The sequence below is a fragment of the Lepidochelys kempii genome, chromosome 3 (genome assembly GCF_965140285.1).
Source record: "Lepidochelys kempii isolate rLepKem1 chromosome 3, rLepKem1.hap1, whole genome shotgun sequence".
In the NCBI taxonomy this organism is placed as follows: domain Eukaryota; kingdom Metazoa; phylum Chordata; order Testudines; family Cheloniidae; genus Lepidochelys; species Lepidochelys kempii.
In genome coordinates this window covers 95,220,567-95,244,558 of record NC_136382.1, presented here as the reverse complement: position 1 = coordinate 95,244,558, position 23,992 = coordinate 95,220,567, and the positions used below count along the sequence as shown (strand labels likewise).

General features: G+C 41.3%; 1 protein-coding gene across 4 annotated transcripts in view; it reads right to left on the bottom strand.

Annotated features, from left to right (window-relative positions):
• Positions 1 to 245: 245 nt before the first annotated feature.
• Positions 246 to 23,992, bottom strand: part of CLVS2 (clavesin 2) — a 54,599-nt gene continuing 30,852 nt past the window's right edge. For 2 of the 4 annotated variants that reach the window (XM_073337196.2, XM_073337197.2), the window contains 3 exons: positions 10,932 to 11,042; positions 6,229 to 6,449; positions 246 to 1,481 (listed from right to left, as the gene is read on the bottom strand). In XM_073337196.2, coding sequence (XP_073193297.1) covers positions 1,394 to 1,481; positions 6,229 to 6,449; positions 10,932 to 11,042 — 420 coding nt within the window. In that variant the 3' untranslated portion in view covers positions 246 to 1,393. Of the gene's footprint in view, positions 1,482 to 4,867; positions 4,973 to 6,228; positions 6,450 to 10,931; positions 11,043 to 23,992 lie in introns of all 4 variants that reach the window. The other 2 variants (XR_012158040.1, XM_073337199.2) reach the window with 2 other exon arrangements.

Genomic DNA, 23,992 nt, shown 5'->3' with positions numbered 1-23,992 from the left:
GTACCCCTACTATTCAGCAGTATTGTCTTAGCTTTCCTGTGTCTTCCCATCCTTGTCTGAGTGCAGTTTTAATTTCATGGGCACATTCTTATGTTGATGCATATGCATATCAACACAACAGACATGAACCTATAGCCCCCAGATTTCAGATGGCTTGGTTCAGTCCATAGTGAAACTGGTTGCTCTTATGAGGTAAGAGAATTTCTGTAATATGGCACATGTTTCATATATACAATTACACCACAACCGAAACAAAAATGTCTTTAATGTCTATGTTGAGTAGCTTGACTATGCCTCATTCATATTAATCCGTGCTTGAAGTGGGATGCTGTACATAAGATTCTACTATGTTAATGATCACAGTCTCAATATACAATCTATAATATCTCTAAGTACATTGAATAGGTATGATTTATTTTTATAAACCCTTGATTAAATATACTTGTCTAACAATGCCACTTTATATGTTTGTTAGAGATTGGTAAAAATATATATGTATTCAGTCACCGAGTGCACAGGGTTTCATAATTAACCCTGAGTCTGCAGCTGCAGTTCAAAATACTAGTTATTACACTGCATTGGGATGAATATTTTTTCACTCCAAGAGAGGAGAATGTTCTGGAAAAATTCTTGAAGTGAACACAATATGCAACAGAAGTGACTGCAATATGGCACACACTGAAAGCCCCAAATTAGGCAAATGAGCCAAGCAGCTTCCAAACCCCCAAACTTCTCTTGTAAACTAAACAGAACAAAAACTCACAAATCCATACAGCCAAACAACAGGGCAAGAGAGGCATTTGTTCCCTGCTCATCTGTTACCTCTTTTCCCTGATAATGCATGACTTATCCCAAGTCACCACCCAAAACCACAAGGTTACTGGTGAAATTAATTCCTGTAGATAGGTAAAACCACACTGGTTACAACACTATCTCCAAGTTCTTATATTCTCCCTTATCTTTGAATGCTGCATGAGCATGACAGGGAAAAGAAAAAAAAACAGTCAATATGATAGCTGCAAGATGGCTTCCTATAGAAAGGACAAACAACTTAATTACCCATGTGTGTGTGTTCCCTTTTTACAGTGCTTTTCACAGACAAATTTTAATAATCACTTTTCCATATTACTCGCCTACCATAACTTACAAATTCAAAGTGGAAGATTACATAATATTTACAAACAAGTTGGCACTTACAGAATAAATTCTTTTTTTTTTTTCAACCCAGGGCACCCATATTTTAGACAGACTAGCATAACCTGCTGCCTGATTACATTATGCTACATTAACATGAATAAATAGAATTCCAGCTGGTACATGCCTTCCCAATGGTTTGCTTGCTGCTGAAAAGCAGTGCCTTCCACCCCAATTCACGTTCAATGCTCAGAAACCGTTAGTCCAGTGAAAGCAGAGGCTGCATGTTTTCCTCCTCGTTTTTATCCAGACGTTTTGGCACCCCAGGATCTACGACTGACTGAGATCTGTAAAAGGAAAACATGTTTTGACTTTTCTTGATTGAGACAAACAAAAGTACACCAGTTCTTTCAAAGGGCTCAGAAATAATGGTACAGGCGGCATAACTATCTTATCACAGCAAGTGATCAGAAATACCCTCATGAAACAAATGCAGGGAAGGGCCAGTGCTGGTTTGCTGATGTAGGAGTAGAGAACAGAGCAACAAGGCAGGATCTCTCCCTAGCACGCAATATAGTGCAAGCTGTCTACTCTGCCAGCTCATGTACCGACCTACTCCTCCAAAGAGTGAGAGCCTGCTGGCTAATGGAACACTGCAGTTGGTAGCACATTTTAGTTAGAGGCACAAGTTTCTACTACTGTTCAGAAGGGAAAAGTGCACCCGGCAGGGCATTCCACTAAGCCAGTCCCACTGAGTCCTGCCGTGGCCAGTAGGCCTCCCAGAGCAGATAACACATCCCTCAACCTCCATTATCAGCTTTACAGGGCTAACCAGGGAAGGATTGTAAGGCTAAAGTCACTGATAATTGTGAAGCTCTTTGAGATCCTCAGATGGAAGGGAATATAAAAGTGCAAAGCTGGTGTTAGAATACCCTGCTGCAGCCTTGATTAAGGGGGCAGCTTGGTAGATGGCACTTTCTAACACTACTTTCTGCAGCTCCCTGGGTTTTCCATTGAAACCTTCCATCCATGTACTAACTAGCCTTCACCCTGCTGGGCTTTTGAGACTGGACAGCATCACTTCCAGAAAAGGTCTGGCTTCCAGCCTTACATGTTCATTCCAAAACCAAAATACTTCATTTCAAAAGCCAGTAAAGGTTGTGAAGCGTCAGCCGTCTAGTTCCCTATTATACCATTTACAGAACTCAGGCACCTAACGAGAAGCTAAGAACACTATGAATCCTGCACTTCTTACATGGTAAAAAATAAAACATACTGGGGCAAATGCTGTACCAGTGTAAACCAGTGCTCCAAGGAAGTCAACAGAGTTATGCATTTACACCAGGAGAGAATTTGGTCTATCTTTCTCGTCAAGTACAGTCAATAAATAATAATAATCATGTGAGCTTTTCAGGGCAGGAATTCTGTCTGTTTTATATAGCTCCTATCACAATGGGGTCTTGATCCTGTTCAAGTCTTTGGCTGTTACTGCAATACATGTAAATAAATAATAATTCTTCCCAATGAAAAAACAGAAATCTCTCTTTTCCAATTGTATAAAGCCGCTGTTTCTACCTTCATCCCTTAAACCTATCAGTGGCATGGCATTGAAATATTGCCTGTCCTCGGTCACAACTTCCTGTACTTTTGGGAGAGACCCTTCACATTGTGGGATGGAAGGAGGAAATATTTTGGTGGCAGACACATAACCCTATATGTGTCTGAGTGTATATGCATGCACTCATATACAAGGTAGGAACAAGAAAGAGAAAAGTGGTGTAGGCAAAATAGCTCACAAATAACGGGAAAATATAAAAATGTTTGACTACAATATCTTCTGGAGACCCCTTTGTTTATCTTTCTATTCTTACATGAATATTTATTTCTTACCTAATAATAGTAATAATAAAATAATGCACTTGTTCCCAAGTACATGCTGGAACTCGGCACTTGTCCCCAGGTTCAGGAGGAGAACCCTTCAGTAGTGTTAATAAGTTGGTGTGCTTGAGTGCAAGGCTAATTTCTCTGTTATATTTCACTCTTCCTCAACAGGCAATTTAAAAAAAAACCCTCTGACACAGATGGCATTGCGATTGTCATTTCTAAGGAACCATACTGAATTTCAGTGAACCCTTTTGCTCATGAAGTTAGTAAACAATCAAGTATGACACAGAGCTGACATGCTTACAATCTGGAAGAGAATACAGAGATGACAGTCACCCTTCACTAGTTTCTTGCTATGCTGTTTAAGGGTTTAATGATGCCCTGACTCTAGTGGCCTTGCAAGGGTGTACATTCCCTCCATCCCACTCCCTGCAACCAGCTGTATACCCCATATTTGCCACTGTAAGCAAGTGAGCAAGGTGGGAATGGAGTGGGTGGGGCCAAGAATCCATCACCAGCATCCCTTTCACGCTGGCCATTGAAATTTGTTGGGCCCTGCGGTGGCAGGGAAAGGCACCATGACTGTCACCAAATAATTATAAATGAGAGAGAGGATGAGGACACTGAGGGCATATATGTACTGACTTCAGTCAAGCCACATATGGGCATGGAGAGAGCCCCCCACCCAAAACCCACAAAAAACCTGAATAAGCCTTCAAAGGGAAAGACATGTTCCAGTAAAATGTAACCTCTCCCCTTAATATCCAGATCAATGAAGTTAGCTTTAAAAATCTGTGGCTGCTTTTGCTGTACTCATCTCTCAATGTTTATTGCTTCTTTAAAGCACCTCTCTCTCTCTCCATGCTGTGGTACTTCAGTGACACATCAAGGTAACAACAGCAGCACTTTTTCATTTCTGTAATCATTCTTCCTTAGATGGAAGGTATTTTAAATATTTCAAAAAAAATCTTCTAGCCCCCCTGTGAAATAGGGTGGTATTGTTAACCCCCCTTTTAGTGATGGTGAATTGAAGCACAAAGCTGAGTTGCAAAGGAGCCTTAGTACAAATGAGAATTTGGCACAGGAAGTTTAGTAGAGACTAGAACTCAGGTTTCTTTACCAACAGATCATCCTTCTTCTCAAGTTTGGTTCACCTAATCCCCGAGAACTTGAATGAGTTCCCAGGCATTTCTGAAGGATACATTATGGATTTAAACAAGGTGTATAGGAGCAAGCTGAATGACAGAGTAATGACATTCTTGGCAGGATTTTAGTTTGTGAGGGCAATAGTTACTGAAATAGCAAAAGGAGTTAAACAAGAAAATAGTTGGCTTTGAGATACATATAAAAGCCAGGAAACTCAGATACGGCTGTCACTCCACTATTCGTTTGCTCTCTTGTTACTAGAGATGTCAGACAACAGTGTGTGCTGCTGCATACCAAGGCAAAACAAATCAGGCATGTGTGCTGTTGGATACCATACCAGTGTGATACCGAGGCAAAACAAGTCAGTCAAGGAGAGGGCATCAGCCTTAATTCTGAATTTAATTATTTACTTCTGTCATTTTCTATCTTAACCTCAACTTTATATTTAATACACCAAAGCCCCAGGGCTTTCTGTCCAGCATCCTGACTGCTCCTCTCTTCTGCAGAAGTTGCACTTAGGGCTTTCTGTATTCAACAGCCTGGGAAGGAGAATTCCAGTGTACACTGCAGATGCACTATGCAGAAATCTGAAGGCGTGCATTTCAGATGCAACACATTCAGTTAAGTTACATGCACACAGAAATAAAAAGTGTTTGTTGTTGTTGAATACCCTCTCCTGTTCTCATGTGTCTACAACACTTACCCAGATGGAAAGAATACCGTTCATTGAATCTGAAGATTCATTTGAGGCTAAAAGTGAAGGGTTTTTCAAGCCAGGAATAAAATGGGAAGAAAATAGATGCATATTCTACATTAGAAAAACAAAATGAGAAAGTCAGTCAATTCATTGCTGTGCTTCTCTAGTCTACACTAGAGATTTGCCTCCGGGGGTCTGCCCTCTGACTTTCTCCTGTTATACTCACCCCCTTAGGTGAGATCATTTGCTGTCATGGCATCAGATACCATCTTTATAACGATGAGTCCTGCAGATCTACATCTCCACCTCTGCTCTCACCCTCTGTCCAAGATTGCATAACTATCTATGTCTCATAACTCCTCATTAATCATGTGCAAGCTAAACCAAATTTCTCATCTTCACCCACCCAAGCCCTATACCATCCTATTTGTTCCATCTCTTTTAATAACTCCATCATTGTCTCTGTCTCTCAGGTTCATTCTTCTCTACTCCCATAAAACTTGTAAAGTGAGGGAGAATTATCGCTTCTCCCAATATACAAATAATAATAAACTAACGTCTTCCCTTTTCTCTATTTCTACAGCTCTCATCCCTTCCATTTCCAATGCACACAATGTTCTGCAGTCAAAATTATCTTCCTTGTCCACAACTCTGAAAACACTTCCCTCTGTTAAAATTCCTCCCCTGGTTTCCTCTCTCTTTCTACACCAAACTCAAACTCTTTGAATTAGATCTTCAAGTCTGAATCTGAACCAGTTGCTGAAAGCAGATTTTGCCCCCTCATCCTCACTTTCAAGGCTCTACATTGTTCTTTCCTGCCTATATTTCTGCTCTCATTTCTTGCGACTCCTACCCACCTATGCCCTGCACTCTGACAACTCTGCCTTCCTATCATTCCATTTGCAGTCTTGCACTTCTTTTCCATACTATCACTCCTCTAATGTGCCAAGCCCTCTTGGTCTCCTTCAGCTCTTTCCTAAAAAACTGACTTGTTCCAGTTGGTCCTGTCCTCGTGCTATATAACTGTAAGATAACAAATTACACTACATACACAAAGAAATCGCAGCATACCAAGAGATTTGGCACTTTCTGTTCTCTCTTTTTCTCCCCACTACTTGGTCCTTATGTAGTCTAACCTATTGTAAGCAACCTGGTGAGGGACCTTCGTTTCTTATCTATAAAGTGCCATGTACACCTACTGTAGAAATTACACCGATTATGATTATTATGAAAATCAGTGTAGCAGACTTCTTTCAAATGATTTCCCAGATTATAAATTGTTTGGGGGAAATTATCTGTGGCATCAAGAACAACTATTATAAGGAATTTGGGAAGTGTTAACACCACCAGAAGCTGATTTAACAAACCTCTTCATGGATTTGGGAGAGAGATCTTTTTCTAGTTCTTTTGCAGGAGTGCTGTAGGAATCCACACTGTATTCACTGTCATCATCATACTCATGGTCTAGCAGAGTTCTCGCCCATGTGCCCATGTCATAGGGTGGCAGCATCCCTCCAAACTCAGAAGGTAGGATCTCAGGATGAATTAGCTGATGCAGACTGTTGAGATTATTACCATGCAGAAATATCTGTACATATGAGGATAAAGCCAAAGAAGTGACACAAATCAACACAGCTCAAAATAATATAATGATTATAACTGGAAATAAATGTTTATACTGGGGTCCCATTGGGCTAGGTGATGTACCAACAGAGGCAGACAGAATCCCTGCCTTGAGCTATCATTTTGTGTCTATGAGCCTACAAATACACAGGTGAATCACTTTAAGCATATGAACAGTTCCACTTAAAGAGTTTGCAAGATCAAGTGCCTAAGAAGACAAGCATACAAAAAATGAGAAGACACAATCCAATACATATTTTTTCTTTAAGTGTTGTAATTCCATAAGAAATTAATATTGACGTTTACCAACTAGCCTTCAAACATTCTCTGAGTTCTATCAGAAACAAAAGTGGTTTAGGGCAGTGGTTCTCAACCCTTCTTTACCCAGGTACCCCCTAAATCTAAAGACTCAAACCTGCAGCTCCCCAACCAGAGGTGACACATCTGGGGGATGGGTGTGTGTGTGCGTGTCACAATTACAAGTGCTGATGTAGCAGGGCAGAGCAGTGATGTGTCTCCTTGGAGAGCCGCTGCCTCCTTGCATTGTCAATGACTGTGAGGCAATCCCTTCCAATAACAGGGGAAGAGCTCTCTTCTGCACTGACTCTGCAATTTTTGGTTTTGCACCCCCAAACCAGGCAGGCTGGGTGGCTTGCTGAGGTGAGTCAGGGGGTGGAGGTGGTGCTCCCTTCCCGAGCCCTGCACCTGCGGCTGAAGCCGAGCCCAAGTGCCCCCGTCCGGGGCTGAAGTCCAGTTTATTCTGGCCAACCCCTGAAACCTGCTGGGGGCCACAGACCCCTAGGTTGAGAGCCAGTGCCATAGACCTCCTAACTAGGCCTATCCCAGGAAACCTGCTGGGGACCATGGACCACTGGCGGAGAACCAGTGTAGACCACCTAACCGGGAAGATGTTGATGAAGCTTTTTAAAAAACAAAAACCCCCACACATCCAAAGCACAGGACTTGGTGGTGATGGGGGACTTCAACTACCCAGGCATGTGTTAGGAAAATAATACTGCAGGAGCACAAAATTATTCACAAGTTCTCAGAACACACTGGGAACAACTTTTATTGAAGAAGGTGGAAAAAGTGACTGGGGAGAGGGCTGTTCTACCTTTGATTCTGAAAAATAGGGAGGAACTGGTTGAGAATTTGAGGGTGGAAAGCAGCTTGGGCGAAAGTTATCATGAAATGAAGTGTTCATGTTTCTAAGGAATTGTAGGAGGGAAAAAACTCCAAGAATTAGTAGGTAAGGTCCCATGGGAAGCAAGTCAAGGGAAACAGTTATTCAAGAGAGTTTTCTGTTTTGTTTTTTTTAAAGATACACTATTAAAGGCACAGGAAGAAACTACCCTAATGCACAGGAAAGATGGGAAGTATGGTAAGAGACCACATTGCCTTAACCAGGAGATCTTAGATTACCTGCAACTCAAAAAGTCATACAAAAACTAGAAAATAGGTCAATTTATGAAGAGTCAATATATAAAAAAAAGCCAACACAAACATGTAGGGAGAAAATTAGAAAGCTCAAGGCACAAAATGAGATTAAACTACCTAGATACAAAGAGAGTAATAAGAGAACATTTTACAAATACATTAGAAGTAAGAGGAAGACCAAGGACAGGGTAGGCCCATTACTTAATGAGCAGGGAAAGAAAATAATAGGTAATATATCAATGGCTGAAGTGTTGAGTGCCTTTTTTGTTTTAGTTTTCACCAACAAGATTAACAGTTATCTGATGACTAACAGTGAACATCAGTATAAATGGGGTAGGATCTGAGTCTAAACACATGTTAAGAATTATTTAGACAAGTTAGGTGTCTTGAAGTCAGCAGAGCCTGAGTAAATACATCGTAGAATAGCACTGGCTGAAGAGATCTCAGAGCTATTAGCGATTATCTTTGAGAACTTGTGGAGGATGGGAGTGATCCCCAGAGGGCTGGAAAACGGAAATAAAAGAACACAGGGAATTAGAGACCAGTCAATTTAACTTCAGCACCAGGCAAGATAATGGATCAAATAATCAAAACAATTGTGAAGCACCTAAAAGATAATAAGGTGATAAGTAACAGTCTATATGGATTTGTCAAAAACAAATCATGTCAAACCAACCCAGTTTCCTTCTCTGACAGAGTAATAAGGCTTGTGGATGGGGACGGGGGGAGCAGTAGACCTGATATCTCAACTTTAGTAAGGCTTCTGATATTGTCTCACATTAACTTCTCAAATAAACTAGGGAAATATAGCCTAGATGAACCTACTATAAGGTGGGTGCAAAACTGGTTGGAAAAGTGTACTCAGAGAGCAGTTATCAATGGCTCACAGTCAAATTGGAAAGGCATGTTGAGTGGGGTCCCACAGAGAGATCCCTGGAGGTCCTGGATCTGGTTCTATTTAATATCTTCATAAGTGACCTGGATAATGGCAGAGAAAGTACACTTATAAAGTCTGTGGATGATACCGAGCTGGGAAAATTTCAAGGGCTTTGGAGGACAGGATTAGAATTCAAAGTGATCTTGACAAACTGGAGAAAGGGTCTGAATTAAATACGATGAAATTCAAGAAGGACAAGTGCAAAGTACTATACTCAGGAAGGAATAATCAGTTACACAAATACAAGATGGGAAATAACTGCTCAGGAAGGAGTACTGCAGAAAAGGATCAGTGGGGTTATAGTGGATAACAAAATAAAGAGAAGTCAAAAATGTAATACTGTTGAAAAAAAAGTGACCAACATTCTGGGATGTATTAGCAGGGGTGTTGTAAGCAAGAAACAAGTAATTCTTCCAGTCTATTCAGTACTGATCAGGAATCAGGTGGAGTATTGTGTCCAGTTCTGGATGCTGCACTTCAGAACAAATGTGGACAAATTGGAGAAAGTCCAGAGGAAAGCGTTAAAAATGATTAAAGGGTCTAGAAAACACGACTTACAAAGAAAGATTGAAAAAAAATTGGTTTGTTCAGTCTGGAAAAGAGAAGACTGGGGCGGGGGGCGCGATATGATAACCATCTTCAAGTGAGTAAAAGGTTGTTATAAACAGGAGGGTGATAAATTGTTCTACTTAACCACCAAGGACACGACAAGAAGTAATGGACTCAAGTTGCAGCAAGAGATTTAGGTTAGACATTAGGAAAAACTTCCTAACCGTAAGGGTAGTTAACTGCTGGAACAGGTTACCTGGGCAGGTTATGGAATCTCCGTCACCGGAGGTTTTTAACAACAGGTTAGACAAACTCCTGTCAGGGATGATCTAGAATACTACTTAATCTTACTTAAGTCCAAGGAATTGAACTCAATGACCTATCAAGGTCCTTTCCAGTTCTACAGCTCTGACTTTCTAAGAATTTCAGGTCCCAGGTTCATATTTTGAAGGAGTTGTGCAGGTTCCGTTTGAGGACAAGGACTGATAGGTCAGATGTGAAGTTATCGCTTTGTGAAAGGTGTTTGTCCATGTGTGATAGAAAAACGATGAGACAAAAACATCTTATGTGAGTTCATTTCAGAGTATAGTGATTGTCTGGTTTCACTGACATAATTGCTGTTGGGATATTTGATGCACTGGATGAGGTACACCACATGTGATAGGCATGTGTAGGACCCATGGATCTTGAAAAATGTGTTGTGGGGGGTATTGGTCATCACAGCAGTGGAAATACGTCTGTAGGTTTTGTATCTGTTATGGCAGGGTCTGATTCCGCTTCAAGAAGGACAAGTGCAAAGTACTACACTCAGTTGGCATTCTGTTATCTGTAGGGAGCTTGCTTCTGATGAGCCCAGTTGGCTGGGGGGTTGTTTGAAGTCCAGAAGAGGAGGGTTGGAAAAGATTTTTCAGGATATGGTCGTAATTGTGTAAGGATACCCCAAGAGAGCCTACTTCCACACAGGAAAAAAGAACCCCATTGACTGCACACCCCTATTTGTCCCCCAACCCTCTTCTGGCCTTCAAACACCCTGTCCCCACTCCATAGCTCAACTTCAGAAGCAAGCTCCCCACAGATCAGGACAGCTATATGGGTGAAACCAGACAATCTAACTCTGATTTAATTACAAATGATGTACATGAGGCAAATTAAAACTACATCTCAGAAGTTAGTGTGGTATGCACATACACAAATCCCTTTCCATAGGCATTTATACTGAACATTTTATACAGTATGTGCATTTGGCGGCAGTCGTATCTTTGGAGTAACTCCACTGATGTCAATGCAGTTGCATCAGGGAAGAATATGGCACTACGTATTTAAAAAAAAAACCCAGAAGTCGTTTTTTAAATCTTTTTTTTTTGGAGGCAGGAGAGAAGCCCTTCATAACAGAAATCTTTAAGAGCTATATTGAAATACATTACACAAATACCAATTGGAGATTTTGAGCATGTCTATTTACAATACACTAGGATACATCTGCAGACTATAATTGTTTAACAATATAAAAAACAAACAGAATACCCTTTTCCGCGTCTTCTCTTTTAAAAAGGGCCGTATAACTGTGTAGAGGGCATGGATATACCATGGTTGATTGACAAAATGAATTCCTCCAAACCGAGCTGGAAAACTGTCCTATAGAACATAAAACAAACATACATCATGAGTAAAGTAGATTCTTAAGAGAAGACATATTGTGTGTGTCAACTCAATTTTCTGTTGCTGAAATGCATTCATTTGCTTACTTAACCTTAAAGAACTCTTTTCCAAAATGGTGTCCACTCAATGATGGTCCAACATTCCATTCCAGAGTAGCAATACTTTTAGGCACACAATTTCCTGACAGAATGATTATAAAGGGCTTCATAGCACTGGGATGACCTCTTGATGTCCCCTCCAGCCCTGCATTCCTAGGATTCTATGAACAGCATTCTAATAAAGAGGGCATTTTTGTCCCCTAGGTATACTTTACACGTTTATGATCTGCCCAGAATCCACCAATACAACATGCTTTCCCCTGCCTTTCTCCATTCAATTTCATTTATCTTTAATCTTAATAGTAGTGCAACACATTCCCATCTCTGTCAGTATTGCTGAAATACAGTAGAAATGTTCCTATTTCCTTGTTCCAGTCTTAAAAATCAAATGTAAACCTAAGCTGCAAGTCAAAATGTATACAATATTGTTTACATTTTGCAAGATTAAAATGCATTAAACATGATCATACAATATTTATGAGCCTTGTTCTCATCACATATTCAGAAGCTGTGAGCTGAAGTATATGGAGCAAGCTTCTGTACTGAGCCAACCATTTCTTTCTAAATTGGTTTTGGCTGTTTCGCCAGACACCTTTACTAAAGAAACACAAGAGGGTGGAGAATTCATTTGTATGGTTATTTGCATGCGGTATTTTGGTTCTCAGGGCCAAAAACTGCAATACTATTATATGATCGAGTATGCATATTATTTTTGAAAGTTGATATAGCAGGCAACAGACACCCTCCCTTTTACTGCCAGAAAGAAAACTTGAAGAGGCAAGTGATTTCACTATCCCTGTTCTGGAATATTGCCACCGAGTTCATTATGTCCATGTGTGTGCATATGCCCAGCTACTGGGATAGTCTACTTCCCTCTGATGTCTAAGCTACACCTCTTGCATTAGGCATAGGTGCAAGAGGTTGTGCTAATAAGCAATGGTCACATAAACACCACCACCCTATACCGGAAACCTACTGACCGCTATACTTACCTACATGCCTCCAGCTTTCACCCAGACCACACCACACGCTCCATTGTTTACAGCCAAGCTCTAAGATACAACCACATTTGCTCCAATCCCTCAGACAGAGACAAACACCTACAAGATCTCTAGCAAGCATTCTTACAACTACAATACCCACCTGCGGAAGTGAAGAAACAGATTGACAGAGCCAGAAGAGTACCCAGAAGTCACCTACTAGGACAGGCCCAACAAAAAAAATATCAGAATGCCACTAGCGGTCACCTTTAGCCCCCAACTAAAACCTCTCCAGTGCATCATCAAAGATTTACAACCTATCCTGAAAAATTATCCCTCACTTTCACAGATCTTGGGAGACAGACCAGTCCTCGCTTACAGAGAGCCGCCCAAACCTGAAGCAAATACTCTCCAGCAACCACACACCATACAACAAAAACACTAACCCAGGAACCTATCCTTGCAACAAAGCCCGATGACAACTCTGTCCATATATTTATTCAAGTGACACCATCATAGGACTAATCACATTAGCCATGCCATCAGGGGCTCATTCACCTGCACATCTATCAATGTGATATATGCCATCATGTGCCAGCAATGCCCCTCTGCCATGTACATTGGCCAAACTGGACAGTCTCTATGCAAAAGAATAAATGGATACACATCTGACATCAGGAATCATAATATTCAAAAACCGTTAGGAGAACACTTCAACCTCTCTGGCTACTCAGTAAAAGATTTAAGGGTGGCCATTTTGCAACAGAAAAGCTTCAAAAACAAACTCCAATGAGAAACTGCTGAGCTTGAATTAATATGCAAACTAGATACAATTAACTTGGGTTTGAATAGAAACTGGGAGTGGCTGGGTCATTACACATATTGAATCTATTTCCCTAAGTTAAGTATCCTCACACCTTCTTGTCAACTGTCTAAATGGGTCATCTTGATTATCACTACAAATTTTTTTTCTCCTGCCGATAATAGCTCATCTTAACTAAATTCGCCTCTCACAGTTTGTATGGCAACTTCCAACTTATCTGTATGTATATATATATATTCTTATTATATGTTTCATTCAGTGCATCCGTTGAAGTGGTTTGTAGCCCATGAAAGCTTATGCTCTAATAAATTTGTTAGTCTCTAAGGTGCCATAAGTACTCCTGTTCTTTTTGCGGATACAGACTAACACCGCTGCTACTCTGAAACCAATAATTTCAAGTGCCTCCCAGTTTCACCTATATGTGTGTGTGTATGTGTATATATATATATATATATATATATATATATATATATATATATATATATATAAAAACATTGCAGGAGGAGTACCGGTTTCTTTACACTAGATAATATTTAGGTACATTGATGAGCTATATAATAGCTTTCACTTGAATCCTTACTATATTTCATTACTTCATCATTTGTTTGTCTTGTGCAGAATGCCCATGTTAGCCAGTTCTCAGATCCCCAGAGGGAAAAACCAGCTGAGCTCTGAGAAACTTCTTTAGCCCTAAGAGGACTTTTGATCCTGTGAGAGAATAAAATGCAGCATGAGAGGTGGTTTGTTCCTCCCAGAAGCTCCACTCAAGATGGACCCATACTATAAAGAGTGAGTCCCTACTCCAGTCTCATCTTTATAAAAGCAAAAAAGGTACCATTTACCACAACCAGTAACGTCAAAGGAAGGACGCGTGCATGCACGAACACACAAAATTCCCTCGTCAGTCTTGCAGATCTCAGCCCAAGCAATTATTAAATTCCTTTACTCTTTAATTCTTTTATTTGATCAAAATCACTAGGCTCCATATCACAATATCTGGCTCAATCTCCAGGGATGAAAACAGCTAAAACAGAACCACAGAATTGGAAGGGAGCTTCTGGGTCATTGTGTCCATTGTAGGCAACTCCAGCATATAATCCCATACATACATTTATCAAACTCCATCTTAAAATGAGTTAGGTTGTTTGCCTCCACTAATCCTATGGGGAAGCTGTTTCAGAACCTCACTCCTCTGACGGTTAGAAATCTTCTAGTTTTGAGCCTGGATTTGTTAATGGCCAGTGTATATCCATCCATTTGTTCTTGTGCCAACGTTGTCCTTTATCTTAAATAGCTTTTTTACCTCCCTGGGATTTACTTCTCAATGTATTTATGGAGAACAATCATATCCCATGTCAACCTATTTTTTCGCTAGGCTAAACAAGCCAAGTTTTTAGTTTCTTCTCCTCCGTACCTCTAATCATCCTAGTAGCTCTTCTCTGCATCTGTTCCAGTTTGAATCATCTTTCTTGAACATGGGTGACCAGAACGGTGCACAGTATTCCAGATGAAGTCTTGTCATTGCCTTGTACAATGCATTAATACTTCCCTATCTCCACTGTAAGTACTTTGCCTAATACAGTCCTAGGACTCCTAATAGAGCCAAATAGTGTTTCAGGCCCTCAGAAGAGTCACACACTACCAGGTACACACACCTGTCCCCAGTCTCTCTCAATTCACTGGGTTTTGCAACCCATGTCCGTTGCCTGATCCAGTCTTTTTTTCACAGCCACATCATGTTAGTGGCTCATTCATCCTGTGATCCACCTTACACCCAGGTCTCTCTCCTCCTCTGTCATTTCCAACTGATGAACCCCAGCTGATAGCAGAAGTACTTTTTAGTCCCTACATGCATGGCCCTGGCACTCTGTACTGGGCACTTACTACTCCAGTCATCCAAGTCTTCCTGTAAAAGACTCTGATACTCCTCTGTACTGATACCTCCCAACTTGGTCATCAGCAGATTTCATTAGCACACTCCTACTTTTTGTCCCAAGGTCATTAATGAAAATATTAAATAAGATTGGTCCCAGGAAAGATCTTTTAGAAACTCCATTAGTGAACTCACTCTGGGGTGAAAGTTCTCTTTTCAGCACCACCCACTGACATCTCCCCTTCAGTCACTTCCTTACCCACCTTTCAATTCTTATACTAACTAATAATTTCCCATATGGTACCATGTCAAATCCTTCACTGAAGTCCAGATAGATTTAATCTATTAAATTTCCCTTTTTTTTCTTTTCTTTATTTAGATTTATTTATTTAGAATCTTTCTTTATTTAGTCTTTAATTATTCTTTCCTTCAAATTTGTTCTAAAGTCTTGCATGCTACCCAATCCTTTCTTCTCCTGTTATTTATACCTTTGACACCTGTCTTTCCACAACTCAGAAGTCAAATGTACACACATGATGATCACAGCTCCTCAGGAAAGTCTGCAAGAACTGTCATAAATATACAGAAAGGCTGTGCCACAAAGAGATCATTACACATTTTGCCAAACACCTAGGTCCTGCCAACACGGAGAAGATTTACAGCAGAATGAGTGAGAACTTGGATCCCTAATACACCTTGTCACTAAAATAAATCCCCATATACCATGCTGAAAAGATACATTGTGATGTTTAAAAGATAGTAAATTATCCACATATCAGAGAAACTAGAAGAAATATTTTGGAAGGAAAAGTTGTTTGGTGACATTGCCCCAGTAGTTGCAGGGGGTTCTACATATCCACAGGAAATTGAACTCAGTTAATCCAGTTTGCCATTCCAGCATAGAAGCAAAGGGCAGCATGCTGGGTCCCACTGTGCAAGAGCTACTGAACAGGTCTTCAGACAAAGCAGGCATGTGTGATGTGGGGGATGGAGTTACAAAGGGTGGAATGGAACAAGGAAAAGGTAGGAAATACTACCTATGGTCCCTATACTGTTTCCATTATCTTCCAGAACATTTCAGAAGATCAAGCACTTATCCTTATGCAGGAGATATGTAAGACATTGAACTAAGCTAGCCACACAGGACTTCAGTGCATGAATAACTATTTCTGTTGTTCCTCCCCCCCCCCCCCCCCCATTTACAGTTACACTCACCAAAACAAACTCAGAAACACTCAGACTAGTGAATAAGCATGGTGGGTGGGTGTATCAGTCATCATCGAGTTTATTAAATATTTCTGGTTTATTGCTTAGAAAATGCCCCAAGTAGTGGGCAGAGGAGTTCCTAAATGAAAAGGTATCTATGCACATGCTCTGGTTCAGTATGACAGGTATATGTAATCCAACATTAGCTCAAAATGGATCACGTCCTGATCCTTCGGGTAACTGTCAAGTCACTGTATTCCCTGCAGATAAAAGGAGTATCTGGAGAAGGTGCCACTTAGGGCAATGCAATTACCACCTCCTCCTCCTTTTGAATCTGGTTATGCTGAAGGCCCCGGATATGTGTGGAGTAACACTGACATAATCGATGTCATTGGATACGAGATGGTAGCTGCTGTCTCACTGTGCAAGTAAGCATACCCTAGAGCTACTGAAGATTTCTTCAAAGGGTTTCAACGATTTTTAAGGTTTTTTTGGGGGGGTGAGGGGGGTTTTAAGTGACTTATGATTTTGGGTACCTCAAGTTCTGGGTGCCCAACTTGAGATGCCTGATTTTCAGAAAGCAGGTGGTCAGTACTTTCTAAAAATCAGGCACCTGTAATGTGTCTCCAATTGGGCACCCAAAACTTGAGGAACCCATAAAGACTTAGGTGGTGTTCCACTCAGCCTTGCAATGCCCTACTGACTTAGGGTTCCAAGCCTCATTTTCCAAAGTGACTTAGACTCCGATTTTTAAGTCTCAAGTGCCTGGACCAAAGTTACACAGCAAGTTAGCAGCAATGCTGGGACTAGAACTCATGAATTCAGGTCCTATGCTCACTCCAGTAGAACATACTGCCTTATAAGAGCAGAAAGAGGCAGCATAAGTAGCAGCAGATGCTGGAGGAACACTAAGAACAGGTGTATTAAGGAGTGTAGCTCTGGAGCTTGAAATGTATCTGACATTCTGGCACTACTCACATATAACTAACTTTTACACCAGGGATCCATCAGACAGATGGCCATCCTACAAATCAGCAGGTGAGAAATTCTTCCAAATCAACGATTCCTGTGTTTTTATATATGTTAAGTCACAGACACGGTGACAGTTGCAAGTGCCCCTAGAGACATATTGCATGGCAGCAGAGCTGTCTGTAACCCAGGAATCACATTCTTCATGGACTCTATGAAAAAGAAATCCCATGCCAAAAACTGACAAGAGACATGTATCTAGGAAGGAGCCACGAAGCAAGCTATGCACTTGACTGGAGAAGTGATTAGCCAGCTGATGGAGCATAACTGAATGGTTAAGCAGAGTGTACTTAATCTCTTCCTTTATTCACAACACCGGCAACTAATTACATTTGTTTGTGTGGATTTTTTCATATTAACCACTGAGAAACATCACTGATTGTGTGGAATAGTGCAAGATAAGTACACATCTGATAAATAATCAATTCTAAATACAGTCATTCCATGTATGATGAGTAGTACTGCTAATTAGTATTGTTCACAGCCCTAATGAGCCAAGGCTTACACATGCTTGTTAATAGTGTGCGGTCAGATAAAAGATAGAGCCCTACATGTTTTCATGTAAGGTTGCCTGATCATGACTGTTAGTGGTTTGAGCATTGGCCTGCTAAACCCAGGGTTGTGAGTTCAATCCTTGAGGGGGCCATTTAGGGATGTGGGGCAAAAATTGGGGATTGGTCCTGCTTTGAGCAGGGGGTTGGACTAGATGACCTCCTGAGGTCCCTTCCAACCCGGGTATTCTATGATAACTAGCCTCTTCTCTAAGGTCACCAAGACAGTTAAGGGGAATGGTCCTGAACAAACTGCCTTATTACAGCATTTTCAGATCCAAGTCCAAGGAACCCTAATTTACTCACAGCATAGTGGTTCCCCCTGCCCCTCCCACCCCCTGCTGCTTCTCATAATTTGTATGGTCTGTCTTTACATGCTTCTTTTCCAGCAACCTGCTGCTTTCAACTTCTAGGCCATGGCACATGCCAGAGAAGCCAGGTTTCTGCTCTCTAGTTGCATTGGCACAGTGTTCTAGTTCAGTACTCTCTTCAGTTCAGATTTTGCTGTTATCGCTATATGCATAGGCTCAAAGAGAAGAAATAAAGACTGCTACCCATAACTCACACTGCCTGGGTCCACGGACAAATAACCAGGATCATTCTACTTCAACTGCGTGTGGACGTAATCATCCTCTTTGGATGTGCTCAATTGACTTTATGCCACCAGTGTTCAGGTATTACTGATATTTGTTTATTTAATTCTTATTCAGTTTGAAACGTCTCAACACCATCAAGGTGTGCACACAGCAAGTCTGTTACCCCATGCTCCCACAACTGTTACTCTAATTCTCTTTCTACCCTTCCTCCCCACCCCCAGTTACTTGTTACCACTTTGCATCTTGTCTTTTGGCATGTCTACACTATCACAGCTGCAGCTGTGCCACTGTAATACCATAATATAGACGCTTCCTACGTTGATGGGAGGGGTTTTGCCATCAGCGTAGGTAATCCACCTCTTCAAGAAGAGGTAGTTAAGCTGATGAAAGAACTCTTCTGTTGACCTAGCTGCATCTACACCGGGGTTATGTCAATCTAACTATGCACTCACAGCTCCAAGAGATGTAGCTAGGTTGATTTAATTTTTAAGTGTAGACCAGGCCTTAAATTTGATGGTAAGTTCTTGGAAGCAGGGACTGTCACCTACTGTGTGTTTGTACAAGGCCTATCACCAGGGCCCACTTATTTTGACTGGGCTTGCAGGCACTACTATAATGCAGGTAATAATGAGTCATATTCAAAAGCACAGTAAGGTACCCACCTTTCATTGAAAATCAGTTAGAGTTAAGGAAATTAGAACTCTAGGAATTTTTGAAAATCCCACCCTTTGCATCAGCACCTTTATCTATAGGAAAGCTCAGCTTTCTTTCATATTAGAAAAAGGGTCTTTCCAAAGCCTGCATTCTGAATTCCTTGGGTGCCAGCCATCTCGGAGAAGTACAGTGCAGTACCTGACGGATTAGGCCCCAGTTCAGCCTTGAAGTCAATGGGTCTATTCATGTCTTTTCCAGCTAAGCATGTGTTAAAGTGCTTTGATGAATCAGAGCCCTAGCATCTGAAGGAGACCAGCTGGACCAGCCCTGTGGAACGTAGAGCCAAAACTGGGGGCAACTGAATTCTAATAAACCACAAGCCCAAAATTACCATATTACATTATTAAAAGCTTAACTATCAGTGCTTTGTTTGATAATTCTTCCTGCAGACAAAAATTCAGATCTCCTACAGCTATTCAGAAGAGTCCATCTTTTTTGGGGGGGTGGGGTAGGGTGGGGGGCAGGGGATGAGGGAGGGGAGTCAATACAGTTTTAAGCAGTGTCTAACAGCACACTACAATATACTTTTTATGCAATATCTGTATATATGCTGTATCTTTGTACTGGAAACCTGATCAAGACACTAGAACGTTTCTGCCCGATATAAGGCACAGAGTTCCCAAGCTTCATTTTTAGGACATTAAACAGGAAACTGAAGGAAAAACAGGGGAACAATTGAAAAATTTGGACTGGTCCAAAACGTTAACACCTGCCAAGGATTTTTTTTCCCCGGAGCAGAAAATCTGAACTAATCTGGGAACTGAGAGCCACCACTGCCCACATTAGGGATGGATAAACCTTAGACCTGCTCCCAAACATAAACCTTCATTGAAGATATCCAAACAACAAGGCATTCCAAATAGATTGCAGTGAAATGTGTGCTGTATATTGTAAAATATTTGTAGTGTCCCCAGATATCTGCACTAAGGTCCTGATCCTTTATACACTTACATATCTAAAGCTATCCAGGGCTGAAGCAAAAACCACAATTACTGTAGAAGAAAAAGCCTTCATCTGGAAGATTTAGACAGTAGTGATATTTTATTTGGTACCCTGAGCACCTTTCCAATCCAGACAGGTGGGTCAAAAACTGCAGAATTAAAAAAAATTAAAAAAACAAAACTGATATCAAATAGGAAATCTGCCAATGTGATATATGCCATCATGTGCCAGCAATGTCCCTCAGCCATATACATTGGCCAAACTGGACAGTCTCTACGTAAAAGAATAAATGGACACAAATCAGACATCAAGAATTATAACATTCAAAAACCAGTCGGAGAACACTTCAATCTCTCTGGTCACTCCATTACAGGCCTAAAAGTGGCAATTCTTCAACAAAAAAACTTCAAAAATAGACTCCAATGAGAGACTGCTGAATTGGAATTAATCTGCAAACTGGATATAATTACCTTAGGCTTGAATACAGACTGGGAGTGGATGGATCATTACACAAAGTAAAACTATTTCCCCATGTTTATCTCTCCCGCCCCACCCTCCGCTATTTCTCAAACGTTCTTGTCAACTGCTGGAAATGGCCCACCTTGATTATCACTACAAAAGATTTTTTTTTCCCCGCTCTCCTGCTGGTAATAGCTCACCTTACCTGATCACTCTCCTTACAGTGTGTATGGTAACACCCATTGTTTCATGTTCTCTGTGTATATAAATCTCTCCACTGTATTTTTCACTGAATGCATCCGATGAAGTGAGCTGTAACTCATGCTCAAATAAATTTGTTAGTCTCTAAGGTGCCACAAGTCCTCCTTTTCTTTTTTTAAAAAAGTGAGTTTCTCACTTCAACTGTCTCAGCATTTCACGCTCTCGAAAAGTTACTTGCAACGTAGAACCCCACCACAACTTTTCACACTTCTGCTACTTGGAAAATGGTAAGAAAATGGGGAAAAGCAGGTTGCTCCACACACAAATTTCTTTTAATTTTCCTGTGGGAAAACAATTATTTATCAATAGGATATTTTCCAATGGGGGACTTCTCCTAGGAAAATTCTCATGGGGAAAAAAATTCCATTTTCCACCTAGCTTTAGTTGTGAATATCTTGTTAAATTATATAGCAGGCAGATTTTATTGAAAATTGCACTGTGCATAAATATAGCAACAATGTTTTCCTAGCATTTTGAATAATCAGTGTGAAATTACTGCTCATGAAAGGTGCCATATTGGTACTGCTAAAGACGAAAAAGTCTCTCTCAACAAAATACATATCAAATAGACAGATAAAATGCAATTCAGTCTTCTCTCATTACACCACCTCTGTGCCTCAATTCTGATCCAAAGGGACCACCTCTATGAAAGATGGAATATTTTTATCACCATGAACATGCAGTCTTTGATCTCTCTGCTTGAGGCTACTCAAAAGGGGCCAATTGTTGTGATGGTTTTAGTGATTTGGACATTTTCCCAGTCCATTGAGACTAAGGACATTTTACAGAGTCCACAGATAGCCTCTACCTTGTGCTGTGATTGTTCCAGAATTTAGCTGTATAAAATTTGAATTGGTTACCTAGAGGTGAAAGTCTCTATATCCCATTATAATATACCAATCTCATGAGCCATCTAATTTCCACTTTCTAGCAAGGAAGGAAACAAAGAGCTTCTGATAACGGCAAAATGAAAAGATAATGAAATGGGAGAAACTTGAGAAAGATATAGTAATAGTGGGGAATGGAGAAGAGAATGGAAATGACCAAACAGCAGTTAATTTGGGGAGGAATACATAAGATGTGTCCCTACTTACATGCAGGGCAATATAAAATATTCAAGTCAATATAACATGCCCCTTCCAACCAGGCTTTTCCAAAAATTGCACACAGGGAGATAGGAAAGAAGAAAATGGAAAAGCAGTATTTCATGAAGAGTCCATTTATTTCAGAATGAATTTTAAACATTTAATGGATTTTGTAGAGCTCTAACTAGATTCCCACCACATACAATTTGTTTACAAACACCGTGTAAGTAAATCACAGGAAAAATATGGGATTTCATTTATTATTTCTGCATATCATCTCAGCAATTTTCCATAATATTTGGATCCAAATATTTCCCTATAATTTTATAAGTTTTGTTTATATAATGTCTGGTTGAAACTCACAAGCAGCTACTTTTGGTCTGCATTCAATATGCAGGATGGTATATATGTGGACATAGCACAGTATAGATATACATATTTTTGGTGGAGAGAATATGCATACATAATATTTATGTAGATGGTTTATTCCAAATCCTGGGATTCTCTACTTACATTAGTTTTATACCAGTAGTGCTGATTTGCACCATATATAACAGAAGACTCATGTGCACTCATGTACCAAGCTCGATGAATGGCACAAGTATTAAAAAAGACTGACAGAAGAGAAGACCTCCCTGCAGCAACTATGATAGTAAACATTAAATCCTGAATGAGTTTTATCATCTTTTAACTGATCATTCAAGAACCTTCCCTTCGTAACTAAGCAGACAGAATTATTTTCATCGGCTGCACCCTCTATCAGTGAAGCCATATGACAAGCTGAAACAAAATCAGAGCCACTCTGCCTTGATGTGAGTAGACATGGCCTGTTTCAATCTGTCCACTGATGGAGGAGGAAGGTGGCAAGACAATCTGGAGACCATGTCACAGAGTTACTCTCATACCTCTGGAGGAGGAAAAACAACACACCAAGCAAGGAAGAGGTTTAGTCAGGCAACAGCAGCAGCCAGGTCACAATAGGAGACCAAAAAAAAAAAAATTATGTCCGACGTGCTAATTCTAAGCTTTATAAATTCATGAATTGTATTACCAGATCTTATTTTAAGAAATAGATAGCAAAAGTCATTATACCTCCATTTACCAAACTGAAACATCCAAGATAATGGACCATGTAGAAATAGGGTTGCCAGCTTTCCAATTTCTGAAAACTGGACACCCCCTGCCCCTGAGGTCCTGCCAACCTGCTCCACCCACTCCCTCAAGGTTCCACCCCACCCCGGGAAGCATCGCACTCTCCCCATCCCACCAGTTACCTGTTGGGGGTTGGGGGAGGCTCTCTTCATAAGCCACTCACACAAGTCACACAACAAGTCTGTGGAGGAGCTGGGAGTAGAACTCAAGAGTCCTGACTTCCAGCCGTTCCCCACCTCCCCGCTCTAACCCACTAGCCCCCACTTCCCTCCCAGAGACAAGAGCCAGGGATAAACCCAGGAGTCCTGGTTCGCAGTCCCCCCACTTCTCTAACCACAAAACACCATTTTCCTCTCTGAGCTAGGAATAGAGCTCTGGAGCCCTTAGTTCCAGCCCCTCCCTGCTCTAACCCATTAGGCCCCACTCCCCTCCCAGAGCCAGGGAGAGAACCCAGGAGTCCTGACTCCCTGCTCCCATAGACCTCCAACACCAAGGCACGGGACAGTCCTAAACATGCTCAGGCATCCCCTATCCATCTGGGACTGTGAAGCTGGGGGCAGAGGGCTGCTCACTTCCATCTTGGGAACTTTCCATTGTTTGTAGTCACAACCCGCTCGCCGTGGCTGGCTCAAGAAAACTTACATGGAAATATTGGTTCCGCTTCTCCCGAGGGGTTTAATGATCCTCCACTCCTGGTTCCTCCACACCCCATGGCGAGGAGCTCTTGGGGCCCCGGCTACCATGCTTCCTTGACTGCAGCTAGGGTGGGTGGTCTGCAAAGCGGCAGAGCCTGCCAACTTCAGCCACCTGGAGCGAGCAGGCTCCCGAGTTCCCAGGGAGTGGCGCCCAGGGGCAGCCGGGCTCCTACCTGCATGGTGATTGCACCATGCATGAAGCCGGGAGTCAAAACCCAGCCCTTTAGGGAAAGCAGCCCCATGCGGAGCCCGAGCCATTTTGTGGACAGTGGGGGGCGAGCAGAGAGTAGAGTTGCCAACCCTCCAGGATTGTGCTAGAGTCTCTAGGAATTAAAGATTAATCTTTAATTAAATATGTCATGTGATGAAACCTCTAGGAATACGTCCAACCAAAATTGGTAACCCTAGTGGAGCGGGACCAGGGGCTGCTCTCCAAATGGCCCTCTCCAGACATCTGCGCCC